The sequence below is a fragment of the Talaromyces marneffei genome, chromosome 5, assembly GCF_009556855.1.
Source record: "Talaromyces marneffei chromosome 5, complete sequence".
Lineage (NCBI taxonomy): Eukaryota > Fungi > Ascomycota > Eurotiomycetes > Eurotiales > Trichocomaceae > Talaromyces > Talaromyces marneffei.
The window spans coordinates 52,393-80,016 of NC_072352.1; the positions used below are offsets into that span (position 1 = coordinate 52,393).

A 27,624-nucleotide genomic window follows, 5' to 3' on the forward strand; every position below is an offset into this window, starting at 1 on the left:
AGGAATAGTTGGTTATAAGCATATAGATAATGTACTATATCTAAACGATTTCATCACTAAGATAACTCATACAGAGATAGGAAAAATATATTGTTATCTAAATACGATAAAGAGTATACAAAATAATAAGATATTATTGATAGTAGGATGGCTTTCTTCATATGTAGGTTTAATAGGGAGTGTTTCGTCTATTGTAGTGTCTACGAGACTATGTAAACTTCAAGTTGCAAACAACGGGGATCAGCAAAGATAGGATAATATGGATTATATTAATCATATATTAGTACAGCTAGTTACAGAATTATAATAACCCGTATGTGCTGCCTTGGTTTGTCGTATTTGTATTTACGTTGAATTCTTTCAAATCGTGTTCCTAGACTTTAATTCTCTTTCCTGGTCCTGTGACTGGACCCTTTTCTCATTGAAATCAAAACAAAACTCACGCATTATAGAATTATACTTGCGGACAATGTGTTCGGTTTGTTCGATCTGAGCTAGCATGATAGCAGAGAAAGGCCTTGATTCCTACTAGGCAAGTTTATCCTTAGGCGGCCAAACCTTGGTGTGCAGTTAAGATTACTTGAGGTTTCACTCACATTCTGCTTACATGAAGATGATACTGCTATTAATCATTGATCATACAGATGTGGTTTTCTGGAAAATAACCTGCTTTCCTATCCTTATCTGATTGGTGTGGAGAATAAATCCAGACTTACGGAAGCCAAGGTTTGGACCCTCATGCGGCCGGTTCCAGATTCCTTGTACTGGTAGGGCATGGTTAATTTAAGATTGAAGGTATTTGTCATTATCCGAAAACGACCACAGCCAGGAAGATCATATAACTCCCAAGTAACTTCTTTGGATATCCAATCCACCGCTAGTTACCATACAAAGAGTACGAAGTTGGGTGATATGTTGTGTGGTCTGGCCATTTTCAGTATACTACAACTACTACCGGCCGGTAACCTACCGGGATAAGATTCTCAAACACCACAGGAACCAAGGTAATCCAGTTGAATGTCAAACGATTCAGATCTTTTCTATCTGCAACCAGCTAATGTTATAGTTATTTACCATTCACAACGTCAAATGACAGATTTATTTGAACCATGGCTGCATTAACGGCACGTCAGTGGCTGGAATTCTGATCCTGAGAGGCAATTGTCGTGCATCGCCCCTCCCTCCTTTACAATTGACTGGTAGATTTACTACTAAGTCTCTACTACAAGAGAACAGGAATTCACGCCCTCGGGTATCTTTCTCCAAGTTTGTTTACACAGTTCAAAAGCTATCCAAAACATCTACAATAACAACCCTTTCCATCTCAACTGTTGTGTTTTTGTTTGCTCGAGAAAATAACCGACTAAACGTGCCTTGTCTTGCCTTGCCTTACAAACCACTATACTTACTGCCATCAAACTCACACATATTTTTCGTCACTGTCTTTATATTTGAGTTCATATCGTCAACACTAAAGTCTTTCAAACCTATACCGGAGGAAACGACCCCACCCTGAAGGCGCACTCTATATAAAACTGTTTTGATATTCAACTAAAAAAGCTTGTGAATCTTTCAAAATGGCCTCCCTCGCTCAGGGCCCCTCCATGTTGAGGGATCTTAACCAAAATATACGAAAAGCCCCGGGTCAAACCCTGTCAGCGACACAGCGAAAGGAAGCAAGAGCCGCCAAAGCCCGTGTATGTTAGAGGTTCCACCCAGCTCTTTCACAGCATCTACTAACCTACGGAACCATAGGCACAACAGGCAATAAACAGCGTGCGTGGAATGATTGAGCACTCCACTCAGAACTACGAGGCTAGTAAGAAAGCTAGGAAATTGGATGCTGAGGCTAAAAAAGGAGCCGCTAAACGACAAGCCCAAGCCGCTCAGCCTCTCGATGTCAACCAGCAATTCAAAGCCGACACAGAAACGAACTTGTCCACCGTAAAAGAGACCGTACAGGGTATGGAAAACTCTATCAGCCAAATAATACCTAGCTTCGATAATACCTTGGGACTGCCAGGTCTCTCCACGTTCTCGGCTACTTTAGAAACGGTGCCTCTTGTGGGCATGTTGAATTCAACGGTGCAATATGTGGCAACCACGATTGACCAAGGAGGTAATATTGACGAAGAGTGGGATTTATTTGATGATATGCCAGGTACTCCTGGCTCTGGCCAAACGACGTCTTTATTCTCCTACAAAGGCAGTTTCTTCGTCACTGTTGGAAGTAGTGTCTGGGCAAAAACCCCCAAAAATAGTGGTGACCCGAACTTGGCACAGGCCTCGAACAACTGGCCAGAACTTTATAATCCGGGATGGGATGCTATGGGTAGTTGCATTCCAGCCGAAAATACCAGGGGGCTAGTTCCTTATAGTGAAATATCCTCAGACAACCAAGCGCTAAATTCATGGCTCATCATGGTAAACAGCGACGGCTCATTGAGTTACAGCTCCCAGGAGGTTGGCGCGAACATGCAATTCAACCCCCTGCCATCAGATGACGGTTCAGCTCCTAATCTCCTGAAGGCAGCGTACTGGAATGGTTCAATCTGGGGATATGATGGAAATATGAATCTCTATCAGATTGTTCCCAACACCGATGGCACAGGAGAAAACCTTGTGAATTATACCATCAAGAGCCAGAACACCTTGTCTGATCCTATACTTGATCTGACGGCGGTGGACACCGGCCTTGTTGCCTCGCGATCAGATGGGAACCTCTGGAAACTGGTCGTCAACCCACCGGCCGACGAGAATTCGGGCCCGACAGAGACGTGGACTCAGTGGATTTCCCAGGGAGGGGTGACTTGTCTTGGAGCCGCAGCACCTGGTGTCATTCTTGATATGCAAACGTTGACTACATATTTGAAAGCTAGTTATATCGATACCCAAACTGGTCTGTTTCCGGACATCAGCCTCATGCAGGCATTCTGCACCAGCCACACTCAATATCTGAAAAAGCTTATGAAATACTCCAAGAAGTGGATGAAGGCTCCGACTCAGCAGCAGAAAGATAAAATTGCGAAGAGAGCTAGTAAATTCGCAATTGGTCATTGTCAGGCAATAGGCCAGCTCTTATCTGAAAATTTGGGAGCAGCAGATGGCAAGGTGACGCTTATGACAAATCAAATAGGCCAAATCAACGACGATATCCAAGCACAACTGGTCGCTATTGGCAACCAGATCACTGATCTACAACAGACGATTAACGATGAAGAGCAAGAGGAGAAGACGCTCACGTCTCTACTCTGGGGTGCAGTGGCTGCCGCTGTTTGTGGCATTGGCTTGATCATAGCAGCCTTCTTCTTTCCTCCGCTCGCTCCTATACTTGGCTTCGGCGGAGGAGTCCTGCTTATAGGAGGAATTGTAAGTGTAGGAGTTCTCGGAGCGGAGCTGGGGGACTTACGGAACGCGATCTTGGCAAACCAAGAATCACTTAACAATCTAACAATATCCAAGACCGACCTTGGAAACATCGGCGGAAATTTCGTATCCCTCTCAAATGAATATAAATCCTTAGATTCATTCTGGACAATAATGTATGGCATCAGCCAGCAGATAACTGATCTCGATGGCCTGGGTACAGCGCTTCTCGGTGATCCGTCCAGCATTACCGCAGCGGAGAACGATGTCAAGAAAATCAGCAAGTACCTGAATGATTATGTCGCCATCCTTGGTTCACAAGGGATCAATCCTCCGTCTCAGGTTCTAGAGAAGCTCCCAAACAATTTGCATTCAATGCCATTCCGTGACCTGGAACAGTATGTCCAGGAACTAGAGCCACATACCGATCGGCAATTCGCCATCAAGCAAGAAATCGTCAGCCTCATGGTGCACACCGCTACAGAGAGACTCGAAGGAGACGATGTTGCCAGTTATCTATCAATTCTCAAGCGCGCTGTGTCATTCAATAAGCACATTCATCACCCATATCTCAAACTAAGTGTCTGTTAGGGGATGACTGCAAGAATGGATTCCTTATCTCCTCACTTCTCGTTTTTTGAACCGGTATTTCGCTTACAAAAGTTCCTTCTGAATATACTCTTTTGGATTGTGTTTTTTACTTGAGTTATCAATTGGTTTTTTCTGTTCTAAGACTTGCTCCTGTGGCCATGTGCACGTGCCCATAAACGGAGCATAAGCCACTAAGGGGGAAACAGAAAGAAATGAAAGCAGATCAAGGGAAAAGAGATTAAAATACGCGAGAAGATGAAAAAGGAAAAGAAAAGAAAGAAAAAAATAGAAAGATGAAAACGAGGGAGAATTGGGAGAGCTATGGGACTAGAATTGGAAGCTCTGCTGCTCTAGTTAGCTCTATATTACCAGTGCATCCCACGCTGCAACCTCTTCTACATAAAAAGTCCTATGTGATTAAATAGCAATGGCATATTAATGCCACTGTAAATCTCCGAATGCCATCAGAAATACGATACTTAAAAAAATGGCAAGTCGCACAAACTAGATTAGGATCACTATCTGCCCGTACTCTATCCAGGTAGTCTTGAGGCTAAGCCTTGCAACTGGAAGAGATGCCCAATCTGTCTATCCACTGTTAGTATATGAAAAGCTTCATGGAGGGCTTTGTCTCTTTTGTTGTATGCTTTGTTGATAAGGTGGAGAAAATGGACGCCGGAGGACTTTCTTGCCAGTCTGTCTGATCACTGCATACAAACCACATTAACTTTTAGATCCAGCAAACCTGCACGCTCCAGACCAGAACTAGACAAGCTGTTTCCTTTCCTGATGTCAACTTTATCGAACTTCGAGATAAGGATAGCAAGAACGGTGATCTTGAGGATATACAAGCTAAGACTGACTTGTAAGCTCACCATCAATGCAATTGTTGATGATACAGCTCAGGTTAAGGCGGCTATTTACGCCATGACCAAGGCCGACAACGAAAGCTGTGGTTTATTTGGTTAATGAACATGGACAAATCAATAAGATTGATGAATTATTTGACTCCGCATGGAGGAATTTATTCCCAAATTCCACGATTCCATGTCTCAAAAAGCCCAGACAACCTAGGAAGGTAGCCGGGAAGGAAGAAAATATAATAGCTAGGTGTACCGTACCAAACGGGCGAGGGATGAAGTACAAGTCTATATAAGCTCTCTTAAAATTATTCGCGGAGGAGGACAGAGAAATCACGACATTTGTCTTTATACCACTTGTCCATCTAAGAAAGATAAACCTTCATTCGCCCATATAAACCCGTCAATCGTGGCATTCAGAAACCCATCGTCTAGTTGCAAATCGACATTGTTCTCAGCACTTGCTCTATCCCGTGCCTCAATTGCTGCAACGACGTTTAATGTTTTGTGCTGTTGATTCGACTCGTTTGTGACAAATGGTGGCCGATCAGGTACTGGGGTAGTCGCGTTTTCTGGTCTTGCTGTTTGATTATTATTTTCAACTGATGGATATGTTAGAACAAGATCAGAAATATGATCTTCGGATTGATGCAATTACCTTAGGCATATAGAATTGATTGCGAGTTTTGAACAATTTTTTTCGACGATGCGCGCCAGCTTGATTGCTAAGCAATGTCGAGAGCCCAGTTTTAGTAAATATGGTGATAGACACTCTATTGCCTCAAGAAATTTCTGGGACTGTTGGGAGTTAAATTCTCTTTTGATAACAATTGCGCCCCGGAGTGAACCGAATGCAGCCAGAGGACAGTGTAATTGTTGCCACAGGAGACAACAATAGGGCTGCTTCACATATGTCGCCTTATCCACTCGGAGAGCCTGGCAACTCCTTAATGTGGCCAGTCCCAATGCTGACAACACAAGTCGCTACTAGGACTTGATATACTCCGGAATCGTTACGAGCAAGGTCGTGTCGCGCGGACCAGACCTGATCAATAGGATTATTATTCAGGAGGCCGTCGTCCCAGAAGTCGATGCCGTTGACTTTAACTGGAGGTAGGTAGAGTGGGGCTGCAGACGTGGCAAGAGCAGCATCGATTATTTTAATATCATTAAATTCGGACGGAACATCCTGTCAGATAATCCGGATATCCAGAGGCAGTCAAATGAGGCAGTCAATCAGAAGCTCTACTTTATAGCCCCCAATTTTACCCCTCATGATAGGTCACAAATGATGTCAACCCTACATGCCGGATTCGATAAAACCAGCTCACCAGATGTCTATAAAAACCCGGCTTTGGAACCTCATGGATTCAGACAGACAGAGAAGAACTCAATACAGACAATCTTGCTAGTCAATTCTTCTTTTTATCTTTGTAAGCTACTATTCAGGATTGGCCTGGAGTAAACCCATCAATCCGACACATCCTTAGGGGGGTTATAGGACCGGCAGAGAACAGTTTCCGCCCGGTCGATTCTGGTAGCACACATAATCCTAAAGCAGTTGGTTTCAGTAATGAATGAAATGGAAGAAATACTCACATTCTCCCCGCTCCTTTGTTCAGGAGTTTACTTTGGCCATCCTCCTCGCCCTTTTTCATCAACTCTTCAATGGCATTGAAGAGGTTTTTGAAAAGCGAGATCCAAGGAAAATTGCTCTAGTCCGCAGCCAGCCATTCGCCAGCCATCGACCAGACTGGCCGAGGATTTGGGGGTATAATGGCCCGATTTTTGGGGCAAAGACCTCCTTGGCGATCTTCTCAAACATTTGAATTGCCTCTGTTGTACTCATGCCAAGGCGAAACAGCATTAGGGCAATAAGCCTACCCGTGCTCGTTCCACCAATGAGGTCGAAACATTCCTTCGGATGGAGCTTCGGGCCTCTTCCTTCATTGACCTTTCTCATAATCGCATCCAAGATGATTAAGCTGGTGATCCCCTTGACACCACCGCCGTCTAAGCTTAGTAATTTAACTAGCTTCTGTGGTCTTCACTGCCTGCCATTGTCTTATCGGTCATTGTTGTGATGGATGATGGATGAAAATTACCCGGCTTGCTGTGTCCTAGCAGGATGTTGTCAGTGACTTTGGCATAGTCCCGACTTTAGTAGTCTTAAAAAAGGACTCTAAATTCTGTTATTGAGCCTATAGAAATATAGCTAGCATGTGATAAGTCCACAGAAGCATATTAAAACGTACGTTCTACTTAGGTTCAGTGGCTTGACGCAGGTATGATGGGCTTACCTTGACAGGTAACTAAGGGGCTAGACTCATATGTGACGTAATTCACAGGCGACAGGCCATTACTCTGCAAGCTTCCATAACACTGTAATGTGTTATAATCCGTTGCTCCAAAGTTAAGATAGGGGGGAGGAATCATTACTGCCCCTTGTGAATGGCCGAAGTTGACCGAGAATTCCGGTATGGTTGAGTTACAGGGAAAGATCCAGAGCTGCTCGGTATTGTTAAAACTGCTTCCAGAAATGGATCCATAGAAGACACCGAGGACTGCGTCGTCGATAATCATTAGAGATAACCCGCTGTCAGCAATGGCGTGAACATCAAGATTAATGTTGATTTTTGATTACAAGGAGCCGATAGTGAATCCCGTGGCATTGAAGCCCCAGGCGCCTTAATATATGACCGAAATTAGTAAATAGGTGATGCTCTCTCCAATATATTTGGTAGAGTTAATGAATCCAAAAAATCAATAGAGCTATAATCCTTGTGCCGTAAATCAAGCGTGAAGAGAGCGTGCGATAAGGTGCCTTTGATATTGTCGAACCAGGTTATTTAGGCCACTGGCTTCACTAATCCCTCAGGATGGTAAATATATATTTCCAAATACATATTTCAAAATGAAATGCCCTTACCTTGATTCCTTTCTGAAAAGCCGAAGCCGACAATTCCATCATACTGCCATCACCATAATGTACAGCCCAAGTAGCATTAGGAATCGGCTTCGCTGTGGAACTTAAAGACGGGTCATATTCGTTATGCCCGGCTTGTTGCCATTCTGGAACCTGTGGACTGAAAGCCCATCTAGTTCCTAATAAATTTAGTATTGAACGAAATATACGAATCTAATTTATAAGCAGTATATGTACAAGTCGGAAGATCCTGTATCGAGAACAAGGTTGAGAAGCTGGGGAGGAGTCCCAACTTGGATCTGAACAAGACATTGGGAGTCCTAGGTATAGGGTGTAAGTTGCTCGCTGTTCCCGCAGGTTGTGCGAGACGCATAGCGAGCCAAGAGTGAACGATATGCTTTAGGGGCTGAGGAGGGCCGCCCAGCTGTAAAAGAAAGAGAATGAGAGAGATCACCAGAGCTCGAGCAATCAACTGTGTGGACGAGAAACCACAAGAGTGATCCTCGCAAGATAGATACGAACGTTTGAGACACAATGAGTGCGTTGAGATAAAATATAGAAGTATCTTCCCAAAGCTCCTCATCAATATGCAACAGTTTTCTTTAGAAGCTATATGGGTTACATGGGAAGACTTACATATGATACACAGGGTAACAGTCTGGAGTTAAGTATTCGATAAGTAGTCAGATTAGCGTAAATAATTTCCAAATCCATACAGCTCGTACAGGTTCTAATGAAGACGCTAGTACGTATACATGTTTTTGTAGCCCTCCACTTAGCCCCACACTCAATTCACGTAGTTATAAGTACTTTGCAGCCCAGGCCCATCACCTAAAGTTGTTACCGTATATCATCTCCTGCCGCAGTCCATGTGATTGGTACGAAGTGCCAAGATGGATCCACTCTCCCGTATCCCCAATTGAAGTTACACAAGTTATCCTGGAACAACTACCTAATCTACGAGATTTACAGGCTGCCATTTTGGCATCCAGACCCCTATATCTCGCATATAACACCTCTCGCAAGCTCATTCGTCAGCGAGTGTTCCGGATCCAGATCCTCTGCGGCTGTCTCCCGGCCAATAACGACGCCGCTATCTTTACCCGAGCCCTCCGTCAAATTGAGACATCGGAGAAAAAGAACTCAAACGATGGTATCATCCTACGAGAATCGCTATGGCCACTCTTAATTTCTGTTTGCCCGGAGAGAAAGCTCTTGGAAATCTTGGTTACATGGTCTCTCGACTATGCAAAAGCGTATCGGGCCTCTTCTCGCGAGAAAGAGGCCAGGCACATGTGACAGCCGTACGGTAAGCTATCACCAAGGCGCCGTGGCGGAGACTCTTGGCAGAGCTGGTAGGACTGAGGAGGGTATTCCCGTCGATAGGGCTTCGAACCCTGACAGTGCCATATTGGGATTGCTCCTTGAGCGGTGCCTAGTTGGGAAAGGCCCTCACACAAGGGAAGGCATAAATATCCTTTGCTAGGCGGATAGCTTCTTTTTCTTCTTTCCTTTTCTTCTCCATGTTTGATATTGCCTGTAGACTCGGTGCACCTAGATAGCTCAATCCATGGTTTTGACCACTGTCACAGAGGCCAGGCACATCGAGGCACAGGTTATGCAACTTTTCTATCTCCGCCGGGCCCCCGCTGAATCCGACACTAACTTTTGCTCACATGAAGGGCGCCTAATAGTCAGCTGGACCCGCACTACAATGACTTCCTCTGTCCAGCATCAGCACTATGAGTATGGAGCGGTTCTCTATGGCCAAATATGCGACGGCTGGGATCTTATGTGCCATCAAACGTTGCCTGATTTGCTCACGGTGCTTCTATCCCTTTGTCCCAATAATGGGAATTCGTTTGTAGCGAAGGGCTTTCTCGGAACTATCATATCTAGGAGCTGGTCATTGTTCTGGCGCAGCAGAAGCACCCGCCGCCATCCAGGTGACATGCTTTGCTATCATTGCCTGGGTGGAGCGAAGAGCTTATTGGCCGCTACCAGATTAGCTCATGTCGGTGCCGAGAAGACTCTCTCCTCCATTGAGAAGATATGGAATGAAATGTCTCCGCGGAGTCCGGCAGCAAGCTTCTGGGCCAACTTGGTTGTGGAAAGCCACCAGGTACTGGGAGCTAGTAGGTTGGAGGGGGTTTTGAAGGTCTGGAACAGACTCCGTGAGGTTATCCCCAGTGATCCAATCCAGTTCGAAATAATAGACCTTGACTGGGCACGAAAAGTAATTTTGGAATTACGAAACCTGGAGAGAGGCAGGACTCAAGATCAGAGCTTGGAGTTCCAGGCGTCAGTGCTGGCTCTTCTGAGCCGGGGAAGTCCAGTGTATTACGCATTTGCACGGAATTTGGCTGATAGCTATGTTCGAAATGGAGATATGAAGTCCGCCCTAACGCTCCGACAGCAGATATGGCAAGACCTGCAACCGACATCACGTATTTACATTTCATGGGCGCGAGAATTGGCCGGTCTCTACCGCAGAATTGGCCGTGAGGAGGAAGCGATACAATTGAACGATAGGCATGAAAGAAAGAAGGGGAGGAAACGTCAATATAGCTGTTTGAAATAGCGTTTCCAATTGTCTACACTGAGCTTTCGCGGAAATCGACAAACAGATTTATTCATTATGCACTTCAAAGTCCTTCTTTTTCCAATGTCCGATTCTTGGGATCAATTATTATGACTTACTTCCTTCGCGTTTCCTTCCGGTTGATCTCGATGACGTGATAGTGCCCATTCATGAATTTTGCCGAAATTTCGACAAGTGTGTTTTGTACCCCAAACAGGAAATCCTCGTCCACGAAACTCTGTATACTGATAATATAAAGGGGTTAGGTCGCCAGCACATTGGATGGTCTGTCGTAGGTAATCTAGACAATGACCTGGATAGCAACTTTCTGTGTTGTACAGAAGCGACAGAGAGCAATGATAATACCGGTATGTAGTCGATAAATGTGAGGACCTTCTCCATTTCGATGGTAGTAATTCACATCCAGTGCTTGACGGACTAAGTTCTAGAGGCTTGAGTTAGAAGCAGCGTATTCAGCAAATGGAGGAACACTGGCACAAACCACGCAATGCAGAGAGTGATAGACATCGAGACTGGAAAAGTGGAAGGAAGTCATTAGCATTTGAATCTACTTTTTGTCGAGACTTGCAAAGTATCTTTTGGTATTCCTCCTACCTTAGGCGAAATGATTTACCGTCGGGTTCAGCGATTGTGAGCCCCAAAAGTCCAGCATCTTCAGCCTCTTTTCCCTCTATCACAACGTCGAGTCCTTTTTGTTCAGTTACGTCAAATTAGCAACTTTTTTCATAATCTAAATAATTATGTAAATATCGCAGGTACGAGATTACCATTCATCAAATCTTTCCAGGCCTTATCAATATGTGGACCAGGTAATCCCACGTATTGCGGCTGTCCGCTGTCGACTTCCTGATACAGAGTTCCGTTCTCATCATATAAAAGACCACCAGTAAACGAGGCTTCCTCTAAAGCAATGGTAGTCTTGACAGGAACTATTGGTAGTTGAAAACGTCAGTGCCAGCTCAAATATTCAATATAGGAAGCCAACAAGTGGGACAGACCAAAATCAGTTCGGAATCCGAACTGATATGAGCCCTTCTTTCGAAACTCAGACAGTTGTCCATTCTGAATGGCTATTATGAGGAGTAATAGGAGAGCCAGAGCTCCTAGGATACAGCTATAACAACATTTGACAAGGATAAGGACGTTATCCATTTTCTGTTTCGACCCGGTGGTCGAGTATGTAGCAATGTATGCTTCTCTTCTGACGCGAGGTCATCGTCATCGTTGCTTTGAGTAAATGGCGATATAATCTTGGCCTGCGTCTCCATGGTGTAACGCATATGTTCTGTAGGTCACAAGTGTTTACAATAGCAACGAAAATACAGTTGAGAGAGAGACTGCATGCCAAGGTATCTTTGGGATGTTCGAAATCAACAAAAAATCCCCTTATCCTATCGAAGTTCCTCCCTCCATCATCACGTGAATAGTATGTATGATCGATTATCACTAGCTTTCATTCAGTTGGATTTACTATTGTTGACCCTAGTACGTTTTTTAGCCGTAAAGTCAAACAGGGATCTTGTAATTAGGGCTGTATTCTTTTAGCCAATTACTTGCTATAGATTATTTCTAAAATATCTGAGTGGTGATTATATTTAGAGTTACCAGTACCAACTATACTTGGTATTATCATGCCCCCACCCAGCCTGGTGTAACATCTGTTGTGGGCGACCGGAAATGTTTCTAAGCCTGACAGTGGAAATGTCACTTTCATTCCCAACACGGTCGGTGTCTTGGACTGGGGAGAGTCATCTTATGCAGCGGCTGGCAAGGTCTTACCCCACACTTCGCAAGCATCTATGTATTCTGGAGCTCCAGATCGCTTCATATCATATATCTGGTTGACGGGAAACGAATTTGGACCAGACCGCGATTTTCCTGAAGCTCAGCAACAATGGCAACATATGCTCCTACTTCCCCGGGAACTAAGCGTAAAAACAATTAGAAATGTTTTTAACAATGAGCTTGTCCAAGAAATTGGATCGTGGCGTGTATCTGGATCTACTCATGGATCTAAATCCAGTGGCCACCAGAACTGTGTCGAACTCGAGACACTTGGGATAGATATTGCGAGAGAAACATACGAAGCAATAACTTATGCATCAGACTCTTTTATCGTACCGGAATGCACACTCACTGAGTCGGGCATTATTTCATTTGAACGTTCTCCAACAACCAGATTTTTCCCTCTCATGGCTTAGGTGTCATTCCAGCAGTCGGCGCGAGGGTCCGCACTTCAATCCGGTTTTCAAATTCTTGCATCTGACCTAGAGTTCACCACCATCTATTATCAGTTCTCCAATGAGTCCATCGTGATCGACCGAAGCAATTCCAGTGCTGCAGCTCGAACAACAAGCGGGATTGATAGTTATCCTGAATCGGGACGTTTACGCTTATTCGACGTTCAAGAACAGTGCAATCAAAAATATGATGGAGATGGAGAAATCGATCATGATAATGAAAACAAACAGATCGAAACCTTGGATCTAACGATTGTTGTGGACAATTCTGTTCTAGAGGTCTTCGCTAATTCTCGGTTTGGGGTTTCAACTTGGGTTCGGTCAGTATACCCTTTGGTTCAATTTCAACGTGGTGTAAACTAACATGACATTACAGGCCCTGGTATGCTAATTCCACAGAGATACGCTTCTTCCAGAACGGTGATGGCGAAGTGACGTTTCGTAATATCCATGTCCATGACGGCTTGTATGATGCGTATCCAGCTAGGGATAGGTAGAGATCCAGACAACCAACCACCTGACCATATGACCATCTAACTAGGCGAACTAAGAGAAGGCATCACAACGACAAAATATGCAAGGGATATGAAGCAGAACTGCTTCACTCATGGTGTGCGACAGCTATTATATTCACTCATGTACATTGGCAACTACCTAGTACAGCACCACGGGCAATACTGTTCCCGTCTCGAAGCTAGACCAGAAAAGCTAAGATTTAATATACAGAAATTGCTATAGGCTTTTCAACAGCTCACTAATAGAGGCTTATTGCTTTTCCAGTAAGCCTTTCCAATTCCCTTGGACAAAGTTCCGTGCGAACTCCCAACTGTTATGACTGATCCTGTCGCGACATTTAAGAGAGCTAATCAACGTGTGCGTTAGGTTGAGACCTACCACGTGAGATGTCTACAGAGATATTGTAAAAACTGAAACTTTTTACAACAAGTACAGGCATACATTTATTTTTTGTAACTAGCGGTTAGACAGGCCTTGTGGGAGGCTAGGTAGGCTTTTGTTTACTGGACCGCATGGTTAATGGTCCAGCATTCAGACAACCGTATCTTCATATTGTTTGAACACGCCTGAGACAATGCCTACCGTAACAGAAGATACGGAAAGGCAACAAGCCGGTAGCAAATAGTCCAAGCTTCAATAGACTACTCATGGTTCTCTCCGACACACTTGCGGTCCTTGTATAGCGTTGCGGTATCAAGGACAGATCCATTCCGACTAGCGACGAACTCGTGCGTCAAGTGAGTGCAATTATGGAATGTCAGCCGGCTCCAGCCATAAGCAGAATCTTGAGCAAATTGACTGTATTGCTGAAGGGGACGGACCAACTTGTCGAGACCATCGTAGTGTCCTGCTGCACCGTTCGTGATATACCAAGGGCTGCTGGGATTGTCAAGTCCCTTTGGGTCAATGTCGAAGTGGGCCATGGGTGAATTTCGCTCATACGCGTGCACATGTCCGGACAGAACAAGGTCTACGTGATACTGCAAGAAAAGAGGCTCGAAGACTTCACGACACTCCTCACAAATTGTGCTGCTTCTGTTAGAAGCGCTGACATACCAGGGTCGGTGACCGGCTGTGATGATCGATTAGCTGTTAGACACATCACAAACTGGGAGAGTCAAGAATAAACTAACAAACGACAACCCATGGGGTCTTCTTGCGGTCTACATCCGCAAGGTCTTTTTGTAACCAGTTCGTCTGGGCATCTCGGAGAGTGCTAAACGGGCCAGAATTTTCGGATTCAGGGCCACCAGGCTCATCTGGAGAAATAAAGCCGTGACCTAAGTCGGTTTCAGTGTCAAGCTGAATATAGTGCACCATACCATGGTCAAACGAGTACCAGAAATTACCTAATCCCCCTGATTGAGGACTAGGCATACGGAAATGGTTGATATAACCGGTAAAATTGGTCTGACCAGGTACGCAGATGTCAACTGTGTAGGAGATGTTATGGCTCTTATCGGTTGTACCGCCATTGTCACCTGACAAAAGTTTAACATACAAACTAAGCTTGTATTAGGTGGGAACGTACAATTCGCTTCATGGTTACCAGGACCAACCATATACGGCTTAACGGAGGTGAGAGGAGTAATTTCATCGTAATAATGGTTCAGAAGAGACTCATAGACCTTATAACCATCGGAAATAGTCGTGTTAGGAAGATAACCTTGGATCTCTTCCTTTAGCCAGTAGTCTGCATAAGCAATATCACCCGCTGTCATATGATGTATGATTAGCACAGCACTTTCAAGCATCTTAGCTGGGAAGACATACGATGCCAAATAAAATCTATGCCATCAAGGTTTTGCTCTAAAGACTGGATAGTGTTGGTATCATTGGGGCCGAGCGGGTTTGCGCCACCATTTCCGACCCGCGTGCTGAGACCACCCGGCCCAATAAGACCCATGTCAACAACCACTGCCATTGCGAAAGGGGTCTTGTCACCAGCACGACGACTAGTTCGGAACGTATAAGGCTCAGTAGCATTGCTATGTTCTGGAAGATAATAGTAAACCGTGTCCTCCTCCAAGTCCTGGAGGGTAACATGGTTGTTGTACGTGGTTGACGTTGGGTAAGTGACAGACACATCTGATGATGCTTCGTGAATCAAAGCATCGGGAAATCGACCATAATGGACTACAGGCCGTTCCAACTCTGAGAAAGTGTTCCAACTAACAACCATTCCCTTTGGACCGGCATAAGCCAAGCGGACTTGCATGGGAATGATGTCGTCGCAAGCTGCTGAACCTGAACTGAGCAGGCCGGCAGCAAGCATTAGACTTGCAGTCATTCCAGGGACTTTCATTGTGCTAACACCCGTTCAAAGTAAACGATCAATGCGGCCCGAGTATTGAAATCCTTTGACGTTCGGAGTCTGGGAGACCTTAGGGTTACTTTATATACTTTGGGACACGGGCGTAGATCCGAAACAGGCTTTGGACATCTTTGGATTTTATACGATGCATACATAATTACGGTTACGAATACGGGCTGCATATAGCCAGGATGTGGCAAAGTCCCTGCAGCTTACTAGGAATCTCCGTAATGTCTCTGGTACTATGGTTGGTACCTTGTCCGGATACAAAATTTCCTACTGGAGTAATTCTCCATAAGCGCATCATGGCAGTCCCTCCTATTTGATGGTTAATCCCTAGCGTGGCAGATCCGCAACGCACGTGAAAGAAGTGTATATTTAACTGGTCGTATTCATCATTAGACAGAAGCTTGTCTTCATCCATGATTACTCCGCTGATTAGTTAGCCCCGCCTAGTATGGTGGGCACGAGGCCTGAGCGGGCTGACGGACGAAATTTGGACTACGTACTACGCATTTTAACGCCCAGAACAAATGGGCAGGGTATTGATCTGGTATTGATCTGGAGGTTGGTCACCTAGATTTTCCAATTCAAAATATCTGTGATGTTAAAATTGCAACAGCTTCTGTCGCTTATAATTTCAAGGACTTCCACGTCAGAATTGGGTGACAAAAAAAGATGGGCTAGATTAGCAATGTTATCTAAGGATTTCAAGTTTGTTCTGGAATTTTGAGGCGGGATATAAACCAGCCCGAATAGGAAGGACGGGAGTTGAACAGATAACCCAAGCCGTGAGCACGTGCACCAATTAGAGTACTAAAAACTTGCTTTAAGGAAAACATCACAAGTTAGCCTAAACCATAATTGAGCCGTCAGAAATCATATTAAAGAGAGCGCCAACTACGGCTAGGCCATACATAGTTAGTTACTATGTACTATGTTAGGTAACACCCTAACAGGTAGTTAGTTAAGTTAGCTAACCACGATTTACTGTCCCGGCTATGTCGATGCCCGTTGCAAGTGGATTCTCGACCTGTAAATTACACTGTCATGACAATGTATAAGCGTCTTTGATCTCGTGAACAATGAGCCAATGGCTGTGAATAGCCTATCATGTGGTCTATTCCCTTCTTTTCTTTCCTGTGTTCGGTGATAACGGTGATAACTCAATCAAGAGACACAGGAAATTCAGCAATCAGCTTGCCGAGGTCTTGAGCTTTAGGATTCGTGTCTACTGTAAGCTCAAATATTTCGCTTGACATGTCGCACAATAAATAGTCCTACGTTACTCTTCAGGTGGTTTTCGTCCAAATAGCAGCAGACTAAACAATTTACTTTCAGCAACCTAGAACGACTTGGGCCCATAGTGGCTTACTACCTGGTCTATTCAGATTGGTTGTCCAGGTTTTAGATACAAATACTCTATAGCATCAAAGGCCATAATGGTTCAAATTGAGAGCCAGATACTATTGCTCAACGAGCTCTTAGACATGCAGCCCTTAGTAGCATCGCAAATAGTAGTATATAAAAACTGTGACTGCGCATACTGCACTATGAGAGTATATTGAAAGCGTCATAATATATGTTTCTTCCTTTGATACTCTATTTTGTACGAATCGGAAGATATCTAGCTTGTGGGTTGATGCTGAAACCTGGGTAATTCGTATGGGAAAGCGGACACATGTGTGTTGCGGAGAGGCTTTGGTAATGTGTAGTCACATTAGAGGGCCACTATGCCAATGTGTAGTTTTCAGACCCTTATAAATACACACGCAAAGAACTGCTTGGTTGGTTTTGATTATTTGTCGCTTCAAACCCGAAGAATAGACTACGTTACGAGCAGACAATGTCGACTTTGGGCCAATGGCAGGAGTTTTCATGCAAGACATGAAAAAAATAGGACAGTACACCTCCGACTTTGTGATAGGCTCATTACCGGTTCGATAGGAGCGTCAGCCCTCATTGCAATACGCTTATTGCCCGATTCTATCCTGATATTGATCCATTTTCTACTGCTCTATTCGTGGCCATCGGAAGTGGAGTTTCATCTGGAACTCTTTTTTCGCTTCTTGGATTCATCTTCTATATATATTGACTGACAACTCCATCAGTCACGTTAGTTTGATTTTTGGCACTCGACATCTGCCAGGCAGACGACCTCTTTGGAGAAGCAGAATGTAAGTACATTCGCCCCTGATACGACGTCATGTATTCTGACGGGCATTTCAGTACTCGTTTGTCTGTTGAATATCTGCAAATCAATTTATATATATCTACATATAGAATAAATTCTTGGGTGGGGAAGGTATATTGAGCGGAGTGATAAGAGGGATGACAACTAAACAAGAGCCAGAGATATCCCAGGAGGCGAGAGAACTACTCATATCTCAGAAATACAAAGTATTCGGGGAATGTATTGTATAAACGAAATATTAATACTCCTCATGGCATTTGGAATTGATGAACTGTTTATGTATGATCTGACATGACTACTCGCAAATACGTCCTTCCTCAAAAATTGGAGTAATTATTAGAGGACAGGAATTTAATTAGCCAAGAAAGATCTTGAATATTGCCCAATTAAACACCAGGAACGGTGAAGTCGGGAAAGTTTGGCCAGTTACCCAGTTTTCCAGGATCCCCTCCGATTCGGACAAAGGAGCTCTTGGACGGAGTCGGCCCGTCAAGGATAAACAGTTGAAACCAACCAGGAGGAGAAGTCCATGGACCTGGAGGGGCAGTAATAGTACATTGATTACCTTGACAGACAAATGCCGGAAAAATTGTACGATGACCGAAGCTGTTTCCGTGCGTGCTTGAGATGAGGCCAATCAGGGATACTTTCAGATTTGCAACATTGCCCGCGGTAACTGTAATGGTGTAGGTGCCTCCATATGCCCAGTCAGTTTCAGTTATCATGTATGCTGGACGTGGGGCTCCGGATAAAAGATACGGTGGGATGAACACCTCTACTCGATATTCTTCGGGATGTGTAGCATCCTCAGGGTCTGACCCGGAGACTAACACCCGTCCATCAGGTAGGAGAATTGCTTCGGAGTGGTAGAGACGAGCAATCGTGGTATTTGCCATCACCGTCATACGCTGATTAACCGGCTTTGTCGGGTCGTATAGGACAGCATTGAAATTGGGATCAGTAGCGAGACCAAAACCGGCGACACCCTGGTGGGCACCATTCAAAATCAGAAACGTGCCGTCTGGGAGAGGCGATATGCAGGTCATGACACGCTTGGAAGGCTTTTGAAAAAGGATGTTAGTCACGGTAACTTGTTTTCTAACAGAGGTAGAACTGACCATGCGTTCGATCGTCCAGTTTTGCCCTGGAACGTCGGGTTGAATGGAGACACAATTGTCAATAGCATCTCCGCCGTAAGGAGTCGAACCTCCGCAGATGAGAACTCTTACAGGATCGTCGTATGGAGCATATTGGGGGAAGAACACCATAGTACCTTCCAGGGGATAAGTACGGCCGCCGAGATCGTTGTTGACCGCGCCTGGCATGTTTGGCAGCGTCCGGATTGTCTGGAATGTGGCCTCATCCAACAAACGAGCCTCATTGTAGTAAGCAGCTAGAATCGTCTTGGATGGCATTACTCCCATGAATGGGTATAAATTGTTAGGATCCGTACGTTCCAACCAATCCATATAGAGCGTGGGCCCAACTCTCGGTAAAATTTCGAGAGTAGGGACGGGGGGACCGTTGGATCCTGTCTCACCACCCACAATAAGGATGGAGCCATTAGCCATAATCATACCAGAAGGATACCAACGGCCATCCTGTAGAGAGAGTTCAGCCTGGTTTTCTTGCCAGTCATTGACACTGGGTGCGCCCGGAGAGCCATCCGGCCAGTAAAGTCTGATACCTTCCGTGGACACTCCCGACCACCCACCAACAGTAAGCTGTCTTCCAACTTTGTCAGGAAGAACAAGGCCAGCGGAGCAGAAGATGTCGGTCTTAACGTGCATCGGTCGCCATGCATTATTGAAATCGTTCTCGTAAAATAGATCCAGCTCATAGGCACCGGTAGTATTGGGTGGTCCAGTTCCCCATTTCTCCAAGAAGGTTACCTTGCCATTAATATTAACAGTAGTCATCAAAGGTACCACAACACCCCCGATCAGAAATTGATAAAGACCAGCGTTATTGCCTGAAGCATATGTCCACTCGTACAAAGCAGTGTCGCCCTCCCAAACATAGTAACTAAGCAGATTTCCGGCACCACAGTAGTAAATCGTATCACCAGTACAGAGCAGGTTACATTGAGAATCGGGGACAATTTGAACCTCAGGGCGAATGTCGAACGTATCGCCGCAGACTATATCAGGTTAAAACCGACGAACCAATATCTCTACAGAACCGAAACTTACAGCACTGTTCACCATATTCCATACCAGCCGCTTGAAATCCGTACTCTTGACAACGAGAAAGACAAGTAGTCGCCGAGTTGTTGGTTGTGTAGGTGATCATGTAAGGAAAAGTCCGTGTGCCATTAACGTTGTCCCTGGAGAGCACCAGCTTTAGTCACAACCCCACAATAAGAATTGAAACGTAATAATATGAACATACTGAAGACATCCCTTATACACCCAGGATCCAGGCAAATTAGTTTTTTGCACAGCGGGAGGGGGTAGCACCGTTATTGTGGTGCTAGAGTAGACACTGAGGAGATTAGGTCCACCACATATTTCATTGGTATTCCCGGCACATGTCATGGCGCACTGAGAATCTGAGCTTGCCAACGAAGCATTGTTACGCACGTAGTTATCACAGAAACACTGATCGGAATACTCCATGCCTGCCACGGTATATCCCAAGGACAAACATTGGCCAATGCAGGATTGGATGGTCATCGTGGGATTATCATTTTCCTGGACAAGCATAGAACGTACGCCACCAATATTATCCACATAGCAACCCTTGTAGGACCATCCAGCCGGTAACCCAGTAGCAGTCGCAGTGGAACTGGTAGACGTTGTTGATTGGGCAGTAGTACTTGATCCTCCAGTTGTAGTTTTGGTGACAACTGCTGTTGTAATTATGCTAGAGGAAGACGGGATTGTCGACGTCGGCATTGAAGTGTACTGGTAGATATTTAGACGATTGGGACCGCCACACTGCTCCGTTGTATCACCATTGCAAGTCATGGTGCATTGTGCATAGCCATCGGTAGCAGTGGCTCCGCCATTGTGAAGTGTGCTGTCGCAATAACATTCTTGGGAGTACTCAACACCTGCCAGGGGATATCCTGCAGCGAGGCACGCAGTCTCACAATTTTCTATGGTCATATTGGCGGGTCCACCTTGAACGATTCCCTCGTTCAGAAGTACTCGGGCATTGACGGAGTCGTTGTAACACCCCAGGGCAAGCCAACCGACAAATGGGACAGCGGTTGTTGCGCTAGAGGATGTTATTGTTTTTGACAAAGTGACAGGTACCGTCGTAAGAGATGATGGTGGATCGGTGGTTGATGTGGTGCTCGAAGAGGCTGGATCCAACGAGGACGTGGTAGTTGTTGTAGAGATGGATGCGGCGGTAGATGACGACGCAGTTGTGTTTGTGGTTGTTGGAATAGTGGCAATTGTAGACAACAACACAACAGTGGTGGACATTGTCCCGGAAGAGATTGGAACTGAAGATGTCGTCACAATACTTGAACGTAGCTGATATAAATCCAGCCTGTTACTACCACCGCAAAATTCGCTGTTGTTCCCAGAACAGGGGTATGAACAATCAGTCACAAGCTGTTTGGCGCTATCCACTGCCAAAGTGTCACCACAGTAGCATTCATCGTAGTACTCCACCCCGAAATAAGTGGCGCCATTGCAAAAAGTTGCACAGGCCTCTACGGTCATGTTGCTGCTATATTTGTATGTGGCAGATAGACTGCGAGAGGCGGCCGTGTCATTGTAGCAGCCAAGATATTGATAGTTCGGAATCGTAGCTCCTCCCGGAGCTACATAGTTGTTGTTCGTGTAGACAGAAAGCCTGTTGGGTCCACCACATATTTCTGTACTGTCTCCTCCGCAAGGCATATAGCACTCCGACTCCGTAGCCTCTATACTCGAGCTGCTCAAACTAGTGCCACAAAAACACTGCGTTGTATATTCAGCTCCAAAATACTGATAGCTACTGCAAAAATTCGAACACTCCGCAAGTGTCATGTTATTGTCACTGTGAGTTGCGGATGGGAAGGTTCTGGAGTTCACGTCATCGGTGTAGCAGCCAAGATAGCTATACGTTACTGGGCTAGAACCACTAAGTGCTGAGCAAGAGCCAGTTAGTGCTGTACTTTTGAAACTATCGGAGAAGATATCGACAGAAACGCCGAATTTGGATGTTGTAATTTGGTCGGGTGTGAGAGCATAGCTCCCGCTATACAGGTTGTAGGGGCCAATCATCGCTGTCTTTGCCATCGTTACATTAATAGTGGTTAACCCCGGAACGACACAGCAGGATCGAGGTGTTTTGACTTCTACAGAAAGAGCCGGGGAGCCTGAAGTAACCTTGTTACGGACCTGCGATAGTACTTAGGGTTAGATTTCGTATCGTCAGGTGCTCAGGATATCGGATTTCCTTACCGCAGCAGTAACTGTCATTTTATAATTTCCGTCGCCGTCAGATGAATGGGCTATGCAACTCTGGGGGTCTTGAAACAAGATGTTGTCTTGAACTGGATACCCATTGCCGTTGTTATTATATATAACCGTATTACCGCCAGCTGTCACCTGTACTGTAAATGCCGAAATTGAGGTTGTGGCCGGCAATATTGCGGAAAAGCTGTAGAACTATTCACGTCTACCATCAACTCTAAATTCCTTTGCAGCCAAGGAGAAACTTACGACAAAGGAATCATCAAAACCATTTGCCGATCCCGCATAGTGCGTCCCAATAACACAGGATCCGCAAGTAGAGGCGCCGTTGCGGTCAACATATACAAGCTGAACGTTGGAAATATTACCGCTGAGATCGGTTGTTCGGACCCGAATTTCACCAGTAAACTGAAGCTGAGTACCACCTGGCTGTATGGTTAATTGTAGGTTACTCGGTTTGACCTCATAAGGAGCAATTGCGTCCGTGAGAACTACTCCAGCCGGGACAACCTCGATCATACGCTGAAGCATCACCTGGCAGCGGGATTGAAAGTACGTCGGGTTGACCATGAGACTAATTGTCGCATTGTTGTCTGCGGTAAATACTGCTATATCCGAGTCGAACGTGTTTTTTACTGCCAATGGCCCAGCCAGCAGATCTGAGCTGTTGCCACCGACATATTCGGAGGCAATCTTCTCATCAAACACTGTTGTCGAATCGAAGTGCTGATAGTCATTTGGCACGGTCCCCGACTGTAGCACCTCAGGGAAATTATTGGCGTGAACACCACCGATAGTGTGGCCGCAAGCCGTTAGGGCGATCATTTCCGAGACATTAAAGCCCATCCGCAAAAACTGTTGGATGAAAGTATATTGTGAATTCTGTGGCAACGGCACTCCTATCGGTCCCGCTCCAGTGGCATCGATACGGCCTGTGCGAATAGGAATGATGGGACCGCCACAGACCCGGACAGATGCATACACGCCCAATGCAATGATATCGGCCAGCGAGGCACGAGAGGAAAAGAAAGGCGTGAATGAGAGCAGAGTCGAATTAAAGGCGGCACCAATGTTTTCACCGCCACCTCCTCCCAACTCATATTGCAGAGACGCGTCTATTCCGCCAACCCCGGTGACGACGTTACCAGGAGCCATGTCATGGAAAGCTGTGCGAAGCCATTCTGCGGAAGCAATTCTCGATGGACCTTGCGATGAGAAGGAACATGGTGTGATATCCGCAGAAAAAGCCCGGGCCTGGTAGCCAGTATTCAGGAACATGATATCTTCTAGTTCATCCACTGATGATGGCCATGTCGGCAACCCTGAGACAGACCCTAGGATTGAGCTGGCCGCCGTCAGCAACAGTAGCCACTCACCCATCATCTTGTTATCTGGAATTTTGGACAACGCGAACGCTTTTTTCGCGGTGGTAACAAAGAGCTATTTTCCATAACATAGTCGTGGCCAGGGCTTGCTCGCCTAAATATATACAACACAGCTGCCCCGCTGATCTTAAACTTGCATGTGCTACCACTGCCATCGTTGTATTGCCTCCAATCCATTTTTTGGATTGTGGTAAGCTAAAGCGGGCCTCGTAAGAAGGGCGTCTTCCCACATACAAACTACCCAAACCACCCCATCTTGAGAGGAAGGAGTCACAGGCCGATTCGGTTCCCTGCTTTCCATTTGGTTTCCCAGGAGGTGCGAGCTGTACTGACAAACCTTCCATGGAGCTGCAGACGTGGCAGGTCAGCCGCATGCCTGTAGATGACCAGAAGTGAATTCTAAGCGACGGGCTATCACTGATAATGTTAAAACCTAGCGAATAAAAGGCTTCAAATGTCATGCTTGCAGTCAGGGATATTTCTCTCTAAGTTTATGTTGGGCTCCTTAACCCTGTACGGATGGTACTAGCCGATTCGGTGTATTGTCACTCCCGGGTAATACCGATATTGTTACGTATCATACCGAAATATTACCATATATTGACACTACATCTAGACTCTGATAGCTAGTCAGGCACATGCCACATTGTCGTATATGCGGAACGTGTCACTAAATATGTACCAGTAGGCCAGAGTTGCAGATACGGGTTGTTGACGTGTCTACGGCCGAATCATAGCAAATAGGAATAGTCGAGGTTATTCGAGGTTATCAGGTCCAAGTTGCGAAAACTATCTAAGCTAGAATGAAAATAGCTACATAAAATTCTAAAGGACATGAGCAAAAACATAACATCTCTATTACCTATAAGCAGGGCAGATTATATAGGCTGCTACAGGCAAAGCGTACTTCTATCTCAGGAATTCTGTGAGTAGGAAAGGGCTAAGTCTCGTAAAACATAGTAACCGATTGCATCTAGTAGTTGAAGACCATCAGTGATGGATTGAGCAGCAGTGGCAAAAGAGCATGCGACGCCAAAGTGACCGACATGGGCACAATAGCACCAACTTCTGTAATTGTCCAGCCGTGGGGGGCAAAACAGGCCAAGTAGATCATGCCAGGGAAGAATGGTAGCACCACAGCATACATCCATTTAAAGCTCTTGAAGATCTTGGGCATCTCTATAAAAAAGTTGGAATCGTCCTTTTCCTTTGCTGTGGTGCCCCAGGACATATTAATACCGAACATGTGCGCTAGAATAGCCAGGCTCAGGTGGAAGGAAAGTCCGCCGAAGAAAATGGCAAACATAGGCATCCACATGAAATTCTCAACGAGGGACGACAACAATGGCTTTTCTCCAAGACGGTAGCGGATGATGGCCAAGCAAATATTTCCAGCCGCAGAGAAGACGACCAGCAAACTGAGAAAAACTATTGAAAAAAAAGAAAAGATATTGGTCAGTTTCGTATTTCACTGCATCTAGCCTGGTGGACTGTACCTTTCCATGACTCCATATAAAACTTGTCCAGATAGCCCTCAAACCAACCAACAAGAAAGTAATTGAGCACGGTCAATGGGAATCCAGAAGCTAAGGCATAGTAGGATGAAATGTATCCTAATATGGTAATCTTGGACGAAAGCTGAAGGTTTGACCATAAGAAGGTCATGAACAGCTTGGTTAGGGGACCCCGATAAAACCAGGTATGGACAGGATTAAAGACCAGTTCGTTGCATCCGTAGGCATATCTTAATGAAATGTCAACATGCTATCCCATGCCAGCTTTGGATAAAATCACTTACTTTTCCCAACGAGACAGCTCATCATAAATTGTGAGCGAGACGCCTTCCTTGAACTCGTCGTTATGGTAGCTAGCCAAACGAATGATGTTCCCTTGGATCTGGAGACGCAGTGCAATGTCGAAATCCTCTGACACATGGCTTTCAGACCAGAAACTAACATACCCGTCATCGGGTCGGCCGACGGACTGAACGGCTGCAACACCAGCATCAATATATATCATTTCTCATCAGTGCTGATTTCCAATGTTGGAATGCTCACCTTGCCATCGAAGAAAGGCGTTGTGCCCAACAAAAGGGGCAGTTTCACCACTACCTACTGCAAACCGAATCGCCGAATAGATGAGATTGGTGAAATAAGTGATGCCGTTCTCGAAATAATCTTGCGAAACTTGCATCACACTGGTGGAATGCTGGATGATGGCGACTTCGGGGTTCAGAAACATCTCGGCAGCACCGTAGAGAAGGCAATCGGCGGGCTGAGTAATCGTCATTAGAGGCTCTATTGAATCTTTATAATTTCGAGCATCTCAACTCACTATTCGAGTGTCTGAGTCCACAATAAGGATAAATTCACCCACACGGATATCACCACCAGCTCCACGAATGCGAGGGTCGGATTGGATAACGTGATTGAAAACCTCACGATAGACCAGCTCTTCCTCCATAGGGTCAACCAGGTCGGACTTTTCTAATGTAGGGGACATACGCTGGATAAGTTCTGCCTCAACTTTATTAGAGACATTTAAGGCAAAATTCATGTTTGATGCTTTCTTGAATTTTCCCTTTCGAACGTAACCGTCCTCGTTATTTCTGGGTCGAGCAACCCAGCCAATGTTGTTGTCATGGTAGAAATTGATCCGCTCACGCTTCTCCTCCTCGGAAAGCAAGGCGAAGCCATCGTCATTGATAAAGATATTCGCGGTTCCTATTAACCGATTTAGCAGCAATAAAACGAATGGGAGAATTATCTGACCTCCATGGGACTCATAGTGAGATATTGCCGTCTTCAAGCTACTGATGGTAGGCTTGATAACACCTTCGAGCGACTCTGTATAGATGGGCATTTGAATGGTGACACGCGGTGGTGTGAAGCCTAAGGAATATGCCGATTTCAAATCGGGGGCAATAGGGGAATAGAACCGTGAGTTACTTTTAAGCGTCTTGACCGGTCCTATAGCCTGGAAAATATCTGTGAAGATAACGATCATAAAGAATATACTGAACAAGAGGAAAAAGGGTATTGTCGCTGTAAGTGCAAATCTCATTGCGCCCCCGTCAACCGAGTACTCTAGAAGCAGATTAGAGATTCCAAACCCTAAAAGGAGGATTACAAGAAGCATTCCGGCCATTCCGACGAATATCGCGCTGGTTACTGCTAGTGGCCGTTCTAGTGACTCCTTGGGGCGCTTGACTTCTTCGTATATCATCCTTCTCGGAGAGGCATCGCGGGATACACCAGAATCCTCAGCCGCTGGCTGTGAATCTCTTGACTCGATAGCTAGATGGTATAATGAATCATTAGGCGACGCCATGACTGATTCTGCAGGAGTCATCATGGGTATCGCTTGAAGATTGAATGTTGGAACGGGGCTTCCCCAAATCTAATATGGTATAATTTAGAAAGACGAGGATGCAGCGGATTTCTTTCGTCCCACATACCAAAGAAAGCAACTTTGCTTCTATATCGGCACCATGGCTTAGAATAGCATTCAAATCATCATTCCAGACGAGAAGAAGCTGCTCTTCTCTGATCAATGCGGAATATTGATACTTCTTAACCATATTTGAATGAGACCCGACAATATCCGCATATGACTCAATGATTTGAACCTGATAGCCATTGGGTAGGATTAATTCTGTCTGGCCAGGTGCGAGTTGCGATGTAATGATACTCGTGGTTTCGGTCTTCATTGTAAAAGCGACCACAGCATTAATCCTCTGGATTGCTGCAAGTAACATTGGATTGACATCCTCCGGTTCCGACATATAGACACCCCTCGACCTGCGTAGGAAGACTCCGGTGGAACCGTGTGGTGAATGCGTTGGCGAAGGGAGCCATTGATACGCCGTCAATCGGACATGAAAGAATTTAGTCATCTAGCATATTGGTTATCCATTCATTGCTCCCTCAAAATTTCGAGTTTGTTCACCTACTGCCTTATACTTGGAAGCGTCATCAATATTGTTGGCATATCGTTTGTCGAAATAGCTTTGTCCACGACTTGATCGTCCTGATTCTGACACGGGCAATGAGCCCCTCTGAGAGGTGGTCTCATCGGGAGTGCCACCATCCTTTGGTGTCTTGGAGCCTCTGAAGGACCACCGACTAGGGAACCGTGAAGACATGATTGTCAATGTTGGCTGTGAGAGAAAGAGGCTGGGATGAGTTTAGGATTCCATGGGTTCGACCGCAGGTA

The 27,624-nt window shown here is 45.4% G+C and overlaps 7 protein-coding genes across 7 annotated transcripts; 3 read left to right on the forward strand and 4 right to left on the reverse strand.

Annotated features, from left to right (window-relative positions):
* Positions 1-1,577: 1,577 nt before the first annotated feature.
* EYB26_006346 (uncharacterized protein) lies at positions 1,578-3,957 on the forward strand (the record flags this gene model as incomplete). The annotated part of the gene is made up of 3 exons (XM_054265622.1): positions 1,578-1,697; positions 1,756-3,369; positions 3,463-3,957. 3 exons carry the CDS (start codon positions 1,578-1,580, stop codon positions 3,955-3,957), a joined length of 2,229 nt encoding a protein of 742 aa, XP_054121597.1.
* A 5,500-nt stretch (positions 3,958-9,457) lies between these two features.
* EYB26_006347 (uncharacterized protein) lies at positions 9,458-10,324 on the forward strand (the record flags this gene model as incomplete). The annotated part of the gene is made up of 1 exon (XM_054265623.1): positions 9,458-10,324. One exon carries the CDS (start codon positions 9,458-9,460, stop codon positions 10,322-10,324), a length of 867 nt encoding a protein of 288 aa, XP_054121598.1.
* Positions 10,325-10,625: 301 nt separating this feature from the next.
* Positions 10,626-11,497, reverse strand: EYB26_006348 (uncharacterized protein; the record flags this gene model as incomplete). Its single annotated transcript, XM_054265624.1, has 5 exons — positions 10,626-10,769; positions 10,827-10,857; positions 10,940-11,033; positions 11,113-11,274; positions 11,344-11,497. 5 exons carry the CDS (start codon positions 11,495-11,497, stop codon positions 10,626-10,628), a joined length of 585 nt encoding a protein of 194 aa, XP_054121599.1.
* Positions 11,498-12,144: 647 nt separating this feature from the next.
* EYB26_006349 (uncharacterized protein) lies at positions 12,145-13,082 on the forward strand (the record flags this gene model as incomplete). The annotated part of the gene is made up of 3 exons (XM_054265625.1): positions 12,145-12,462; positions 12,547-12,905; positions 12,962-13,082. The coding sequence occupies 3 exons, from the start codon at positions 12,145-12,147 to the stop codon at positions 13,080-13,082; spliced, it is 798 nt and encodes a 265-aa protein (XP_054121600.1).
* Positions 13,083-13,742: 660 nt separating this feature from the next.
* Positions 13,743-15,406, reverse strand: EYB26_006350 (uncharacterized protein; the record flags this gene model as incomplete). The annotated part of the gene is made up of 4 exons (XM_054265626.1): positions 13,743-14,173; positions 14,235-14,582; positions 14,633-14,815; positions 14,875-15,406. 4 exons carry the CDS (start codon positions 15,404-15,406, stop codon positions 13,743-13,745), a joined length of 1,494 nt encoding a protein of 497 aa, XP_054121601.1.
* Positions 15,407-17,995: 2,589 nt separating this feature from the next.
* On the reverse strand, positions 17,996-23,407 carry EYB26_006351 (uncharacterized protein; the record flags this gene model as incomplete). The annotated part of the gene is made up of 6 exons (XM_054265627.1): positions 17,996-18,670; positions 18,728-19,749; positions 19,802-19,935; positions 20,001-21,949; positions 22,013-22,219; positions 22,274-23,407. The coding sequence occupies 6 exons, from the start codon at positions 23,405-23,407 to the stop codon at positions 17,996-17,998; spliced, it is 5,121 nt and encodes a 1,706-aa protein (XP_054121602.1).
* A 975-nt stretch (positions 23,408-24,382) lies between these two features.
* Positions 24,383-27,553, reverse strand: EYB26_006352 (uncharacterized protein; the record flags this gene model as incomplete). Its single annotated transcript, XM_054265628.1, has 8 exons — positions 24,383-24,837; positions 24,906-25,153; positions 25,208-25,400; positions 25,467-25,683; positions 25,744-26,132; positions 26,181-26,808; positions 26,867-27,304; positions 27,362-27,553. The coding sequence occupies 8 exons, from the start codon at positions 27,551-27,553 to the stop codon at positions 24,383-24,385; spliced, it is 2,760 nt and encodes a 919-aa protein (XP_054121603.1).
* Positions 27,554-27,624: the final 71 nt, after the last annotated feature.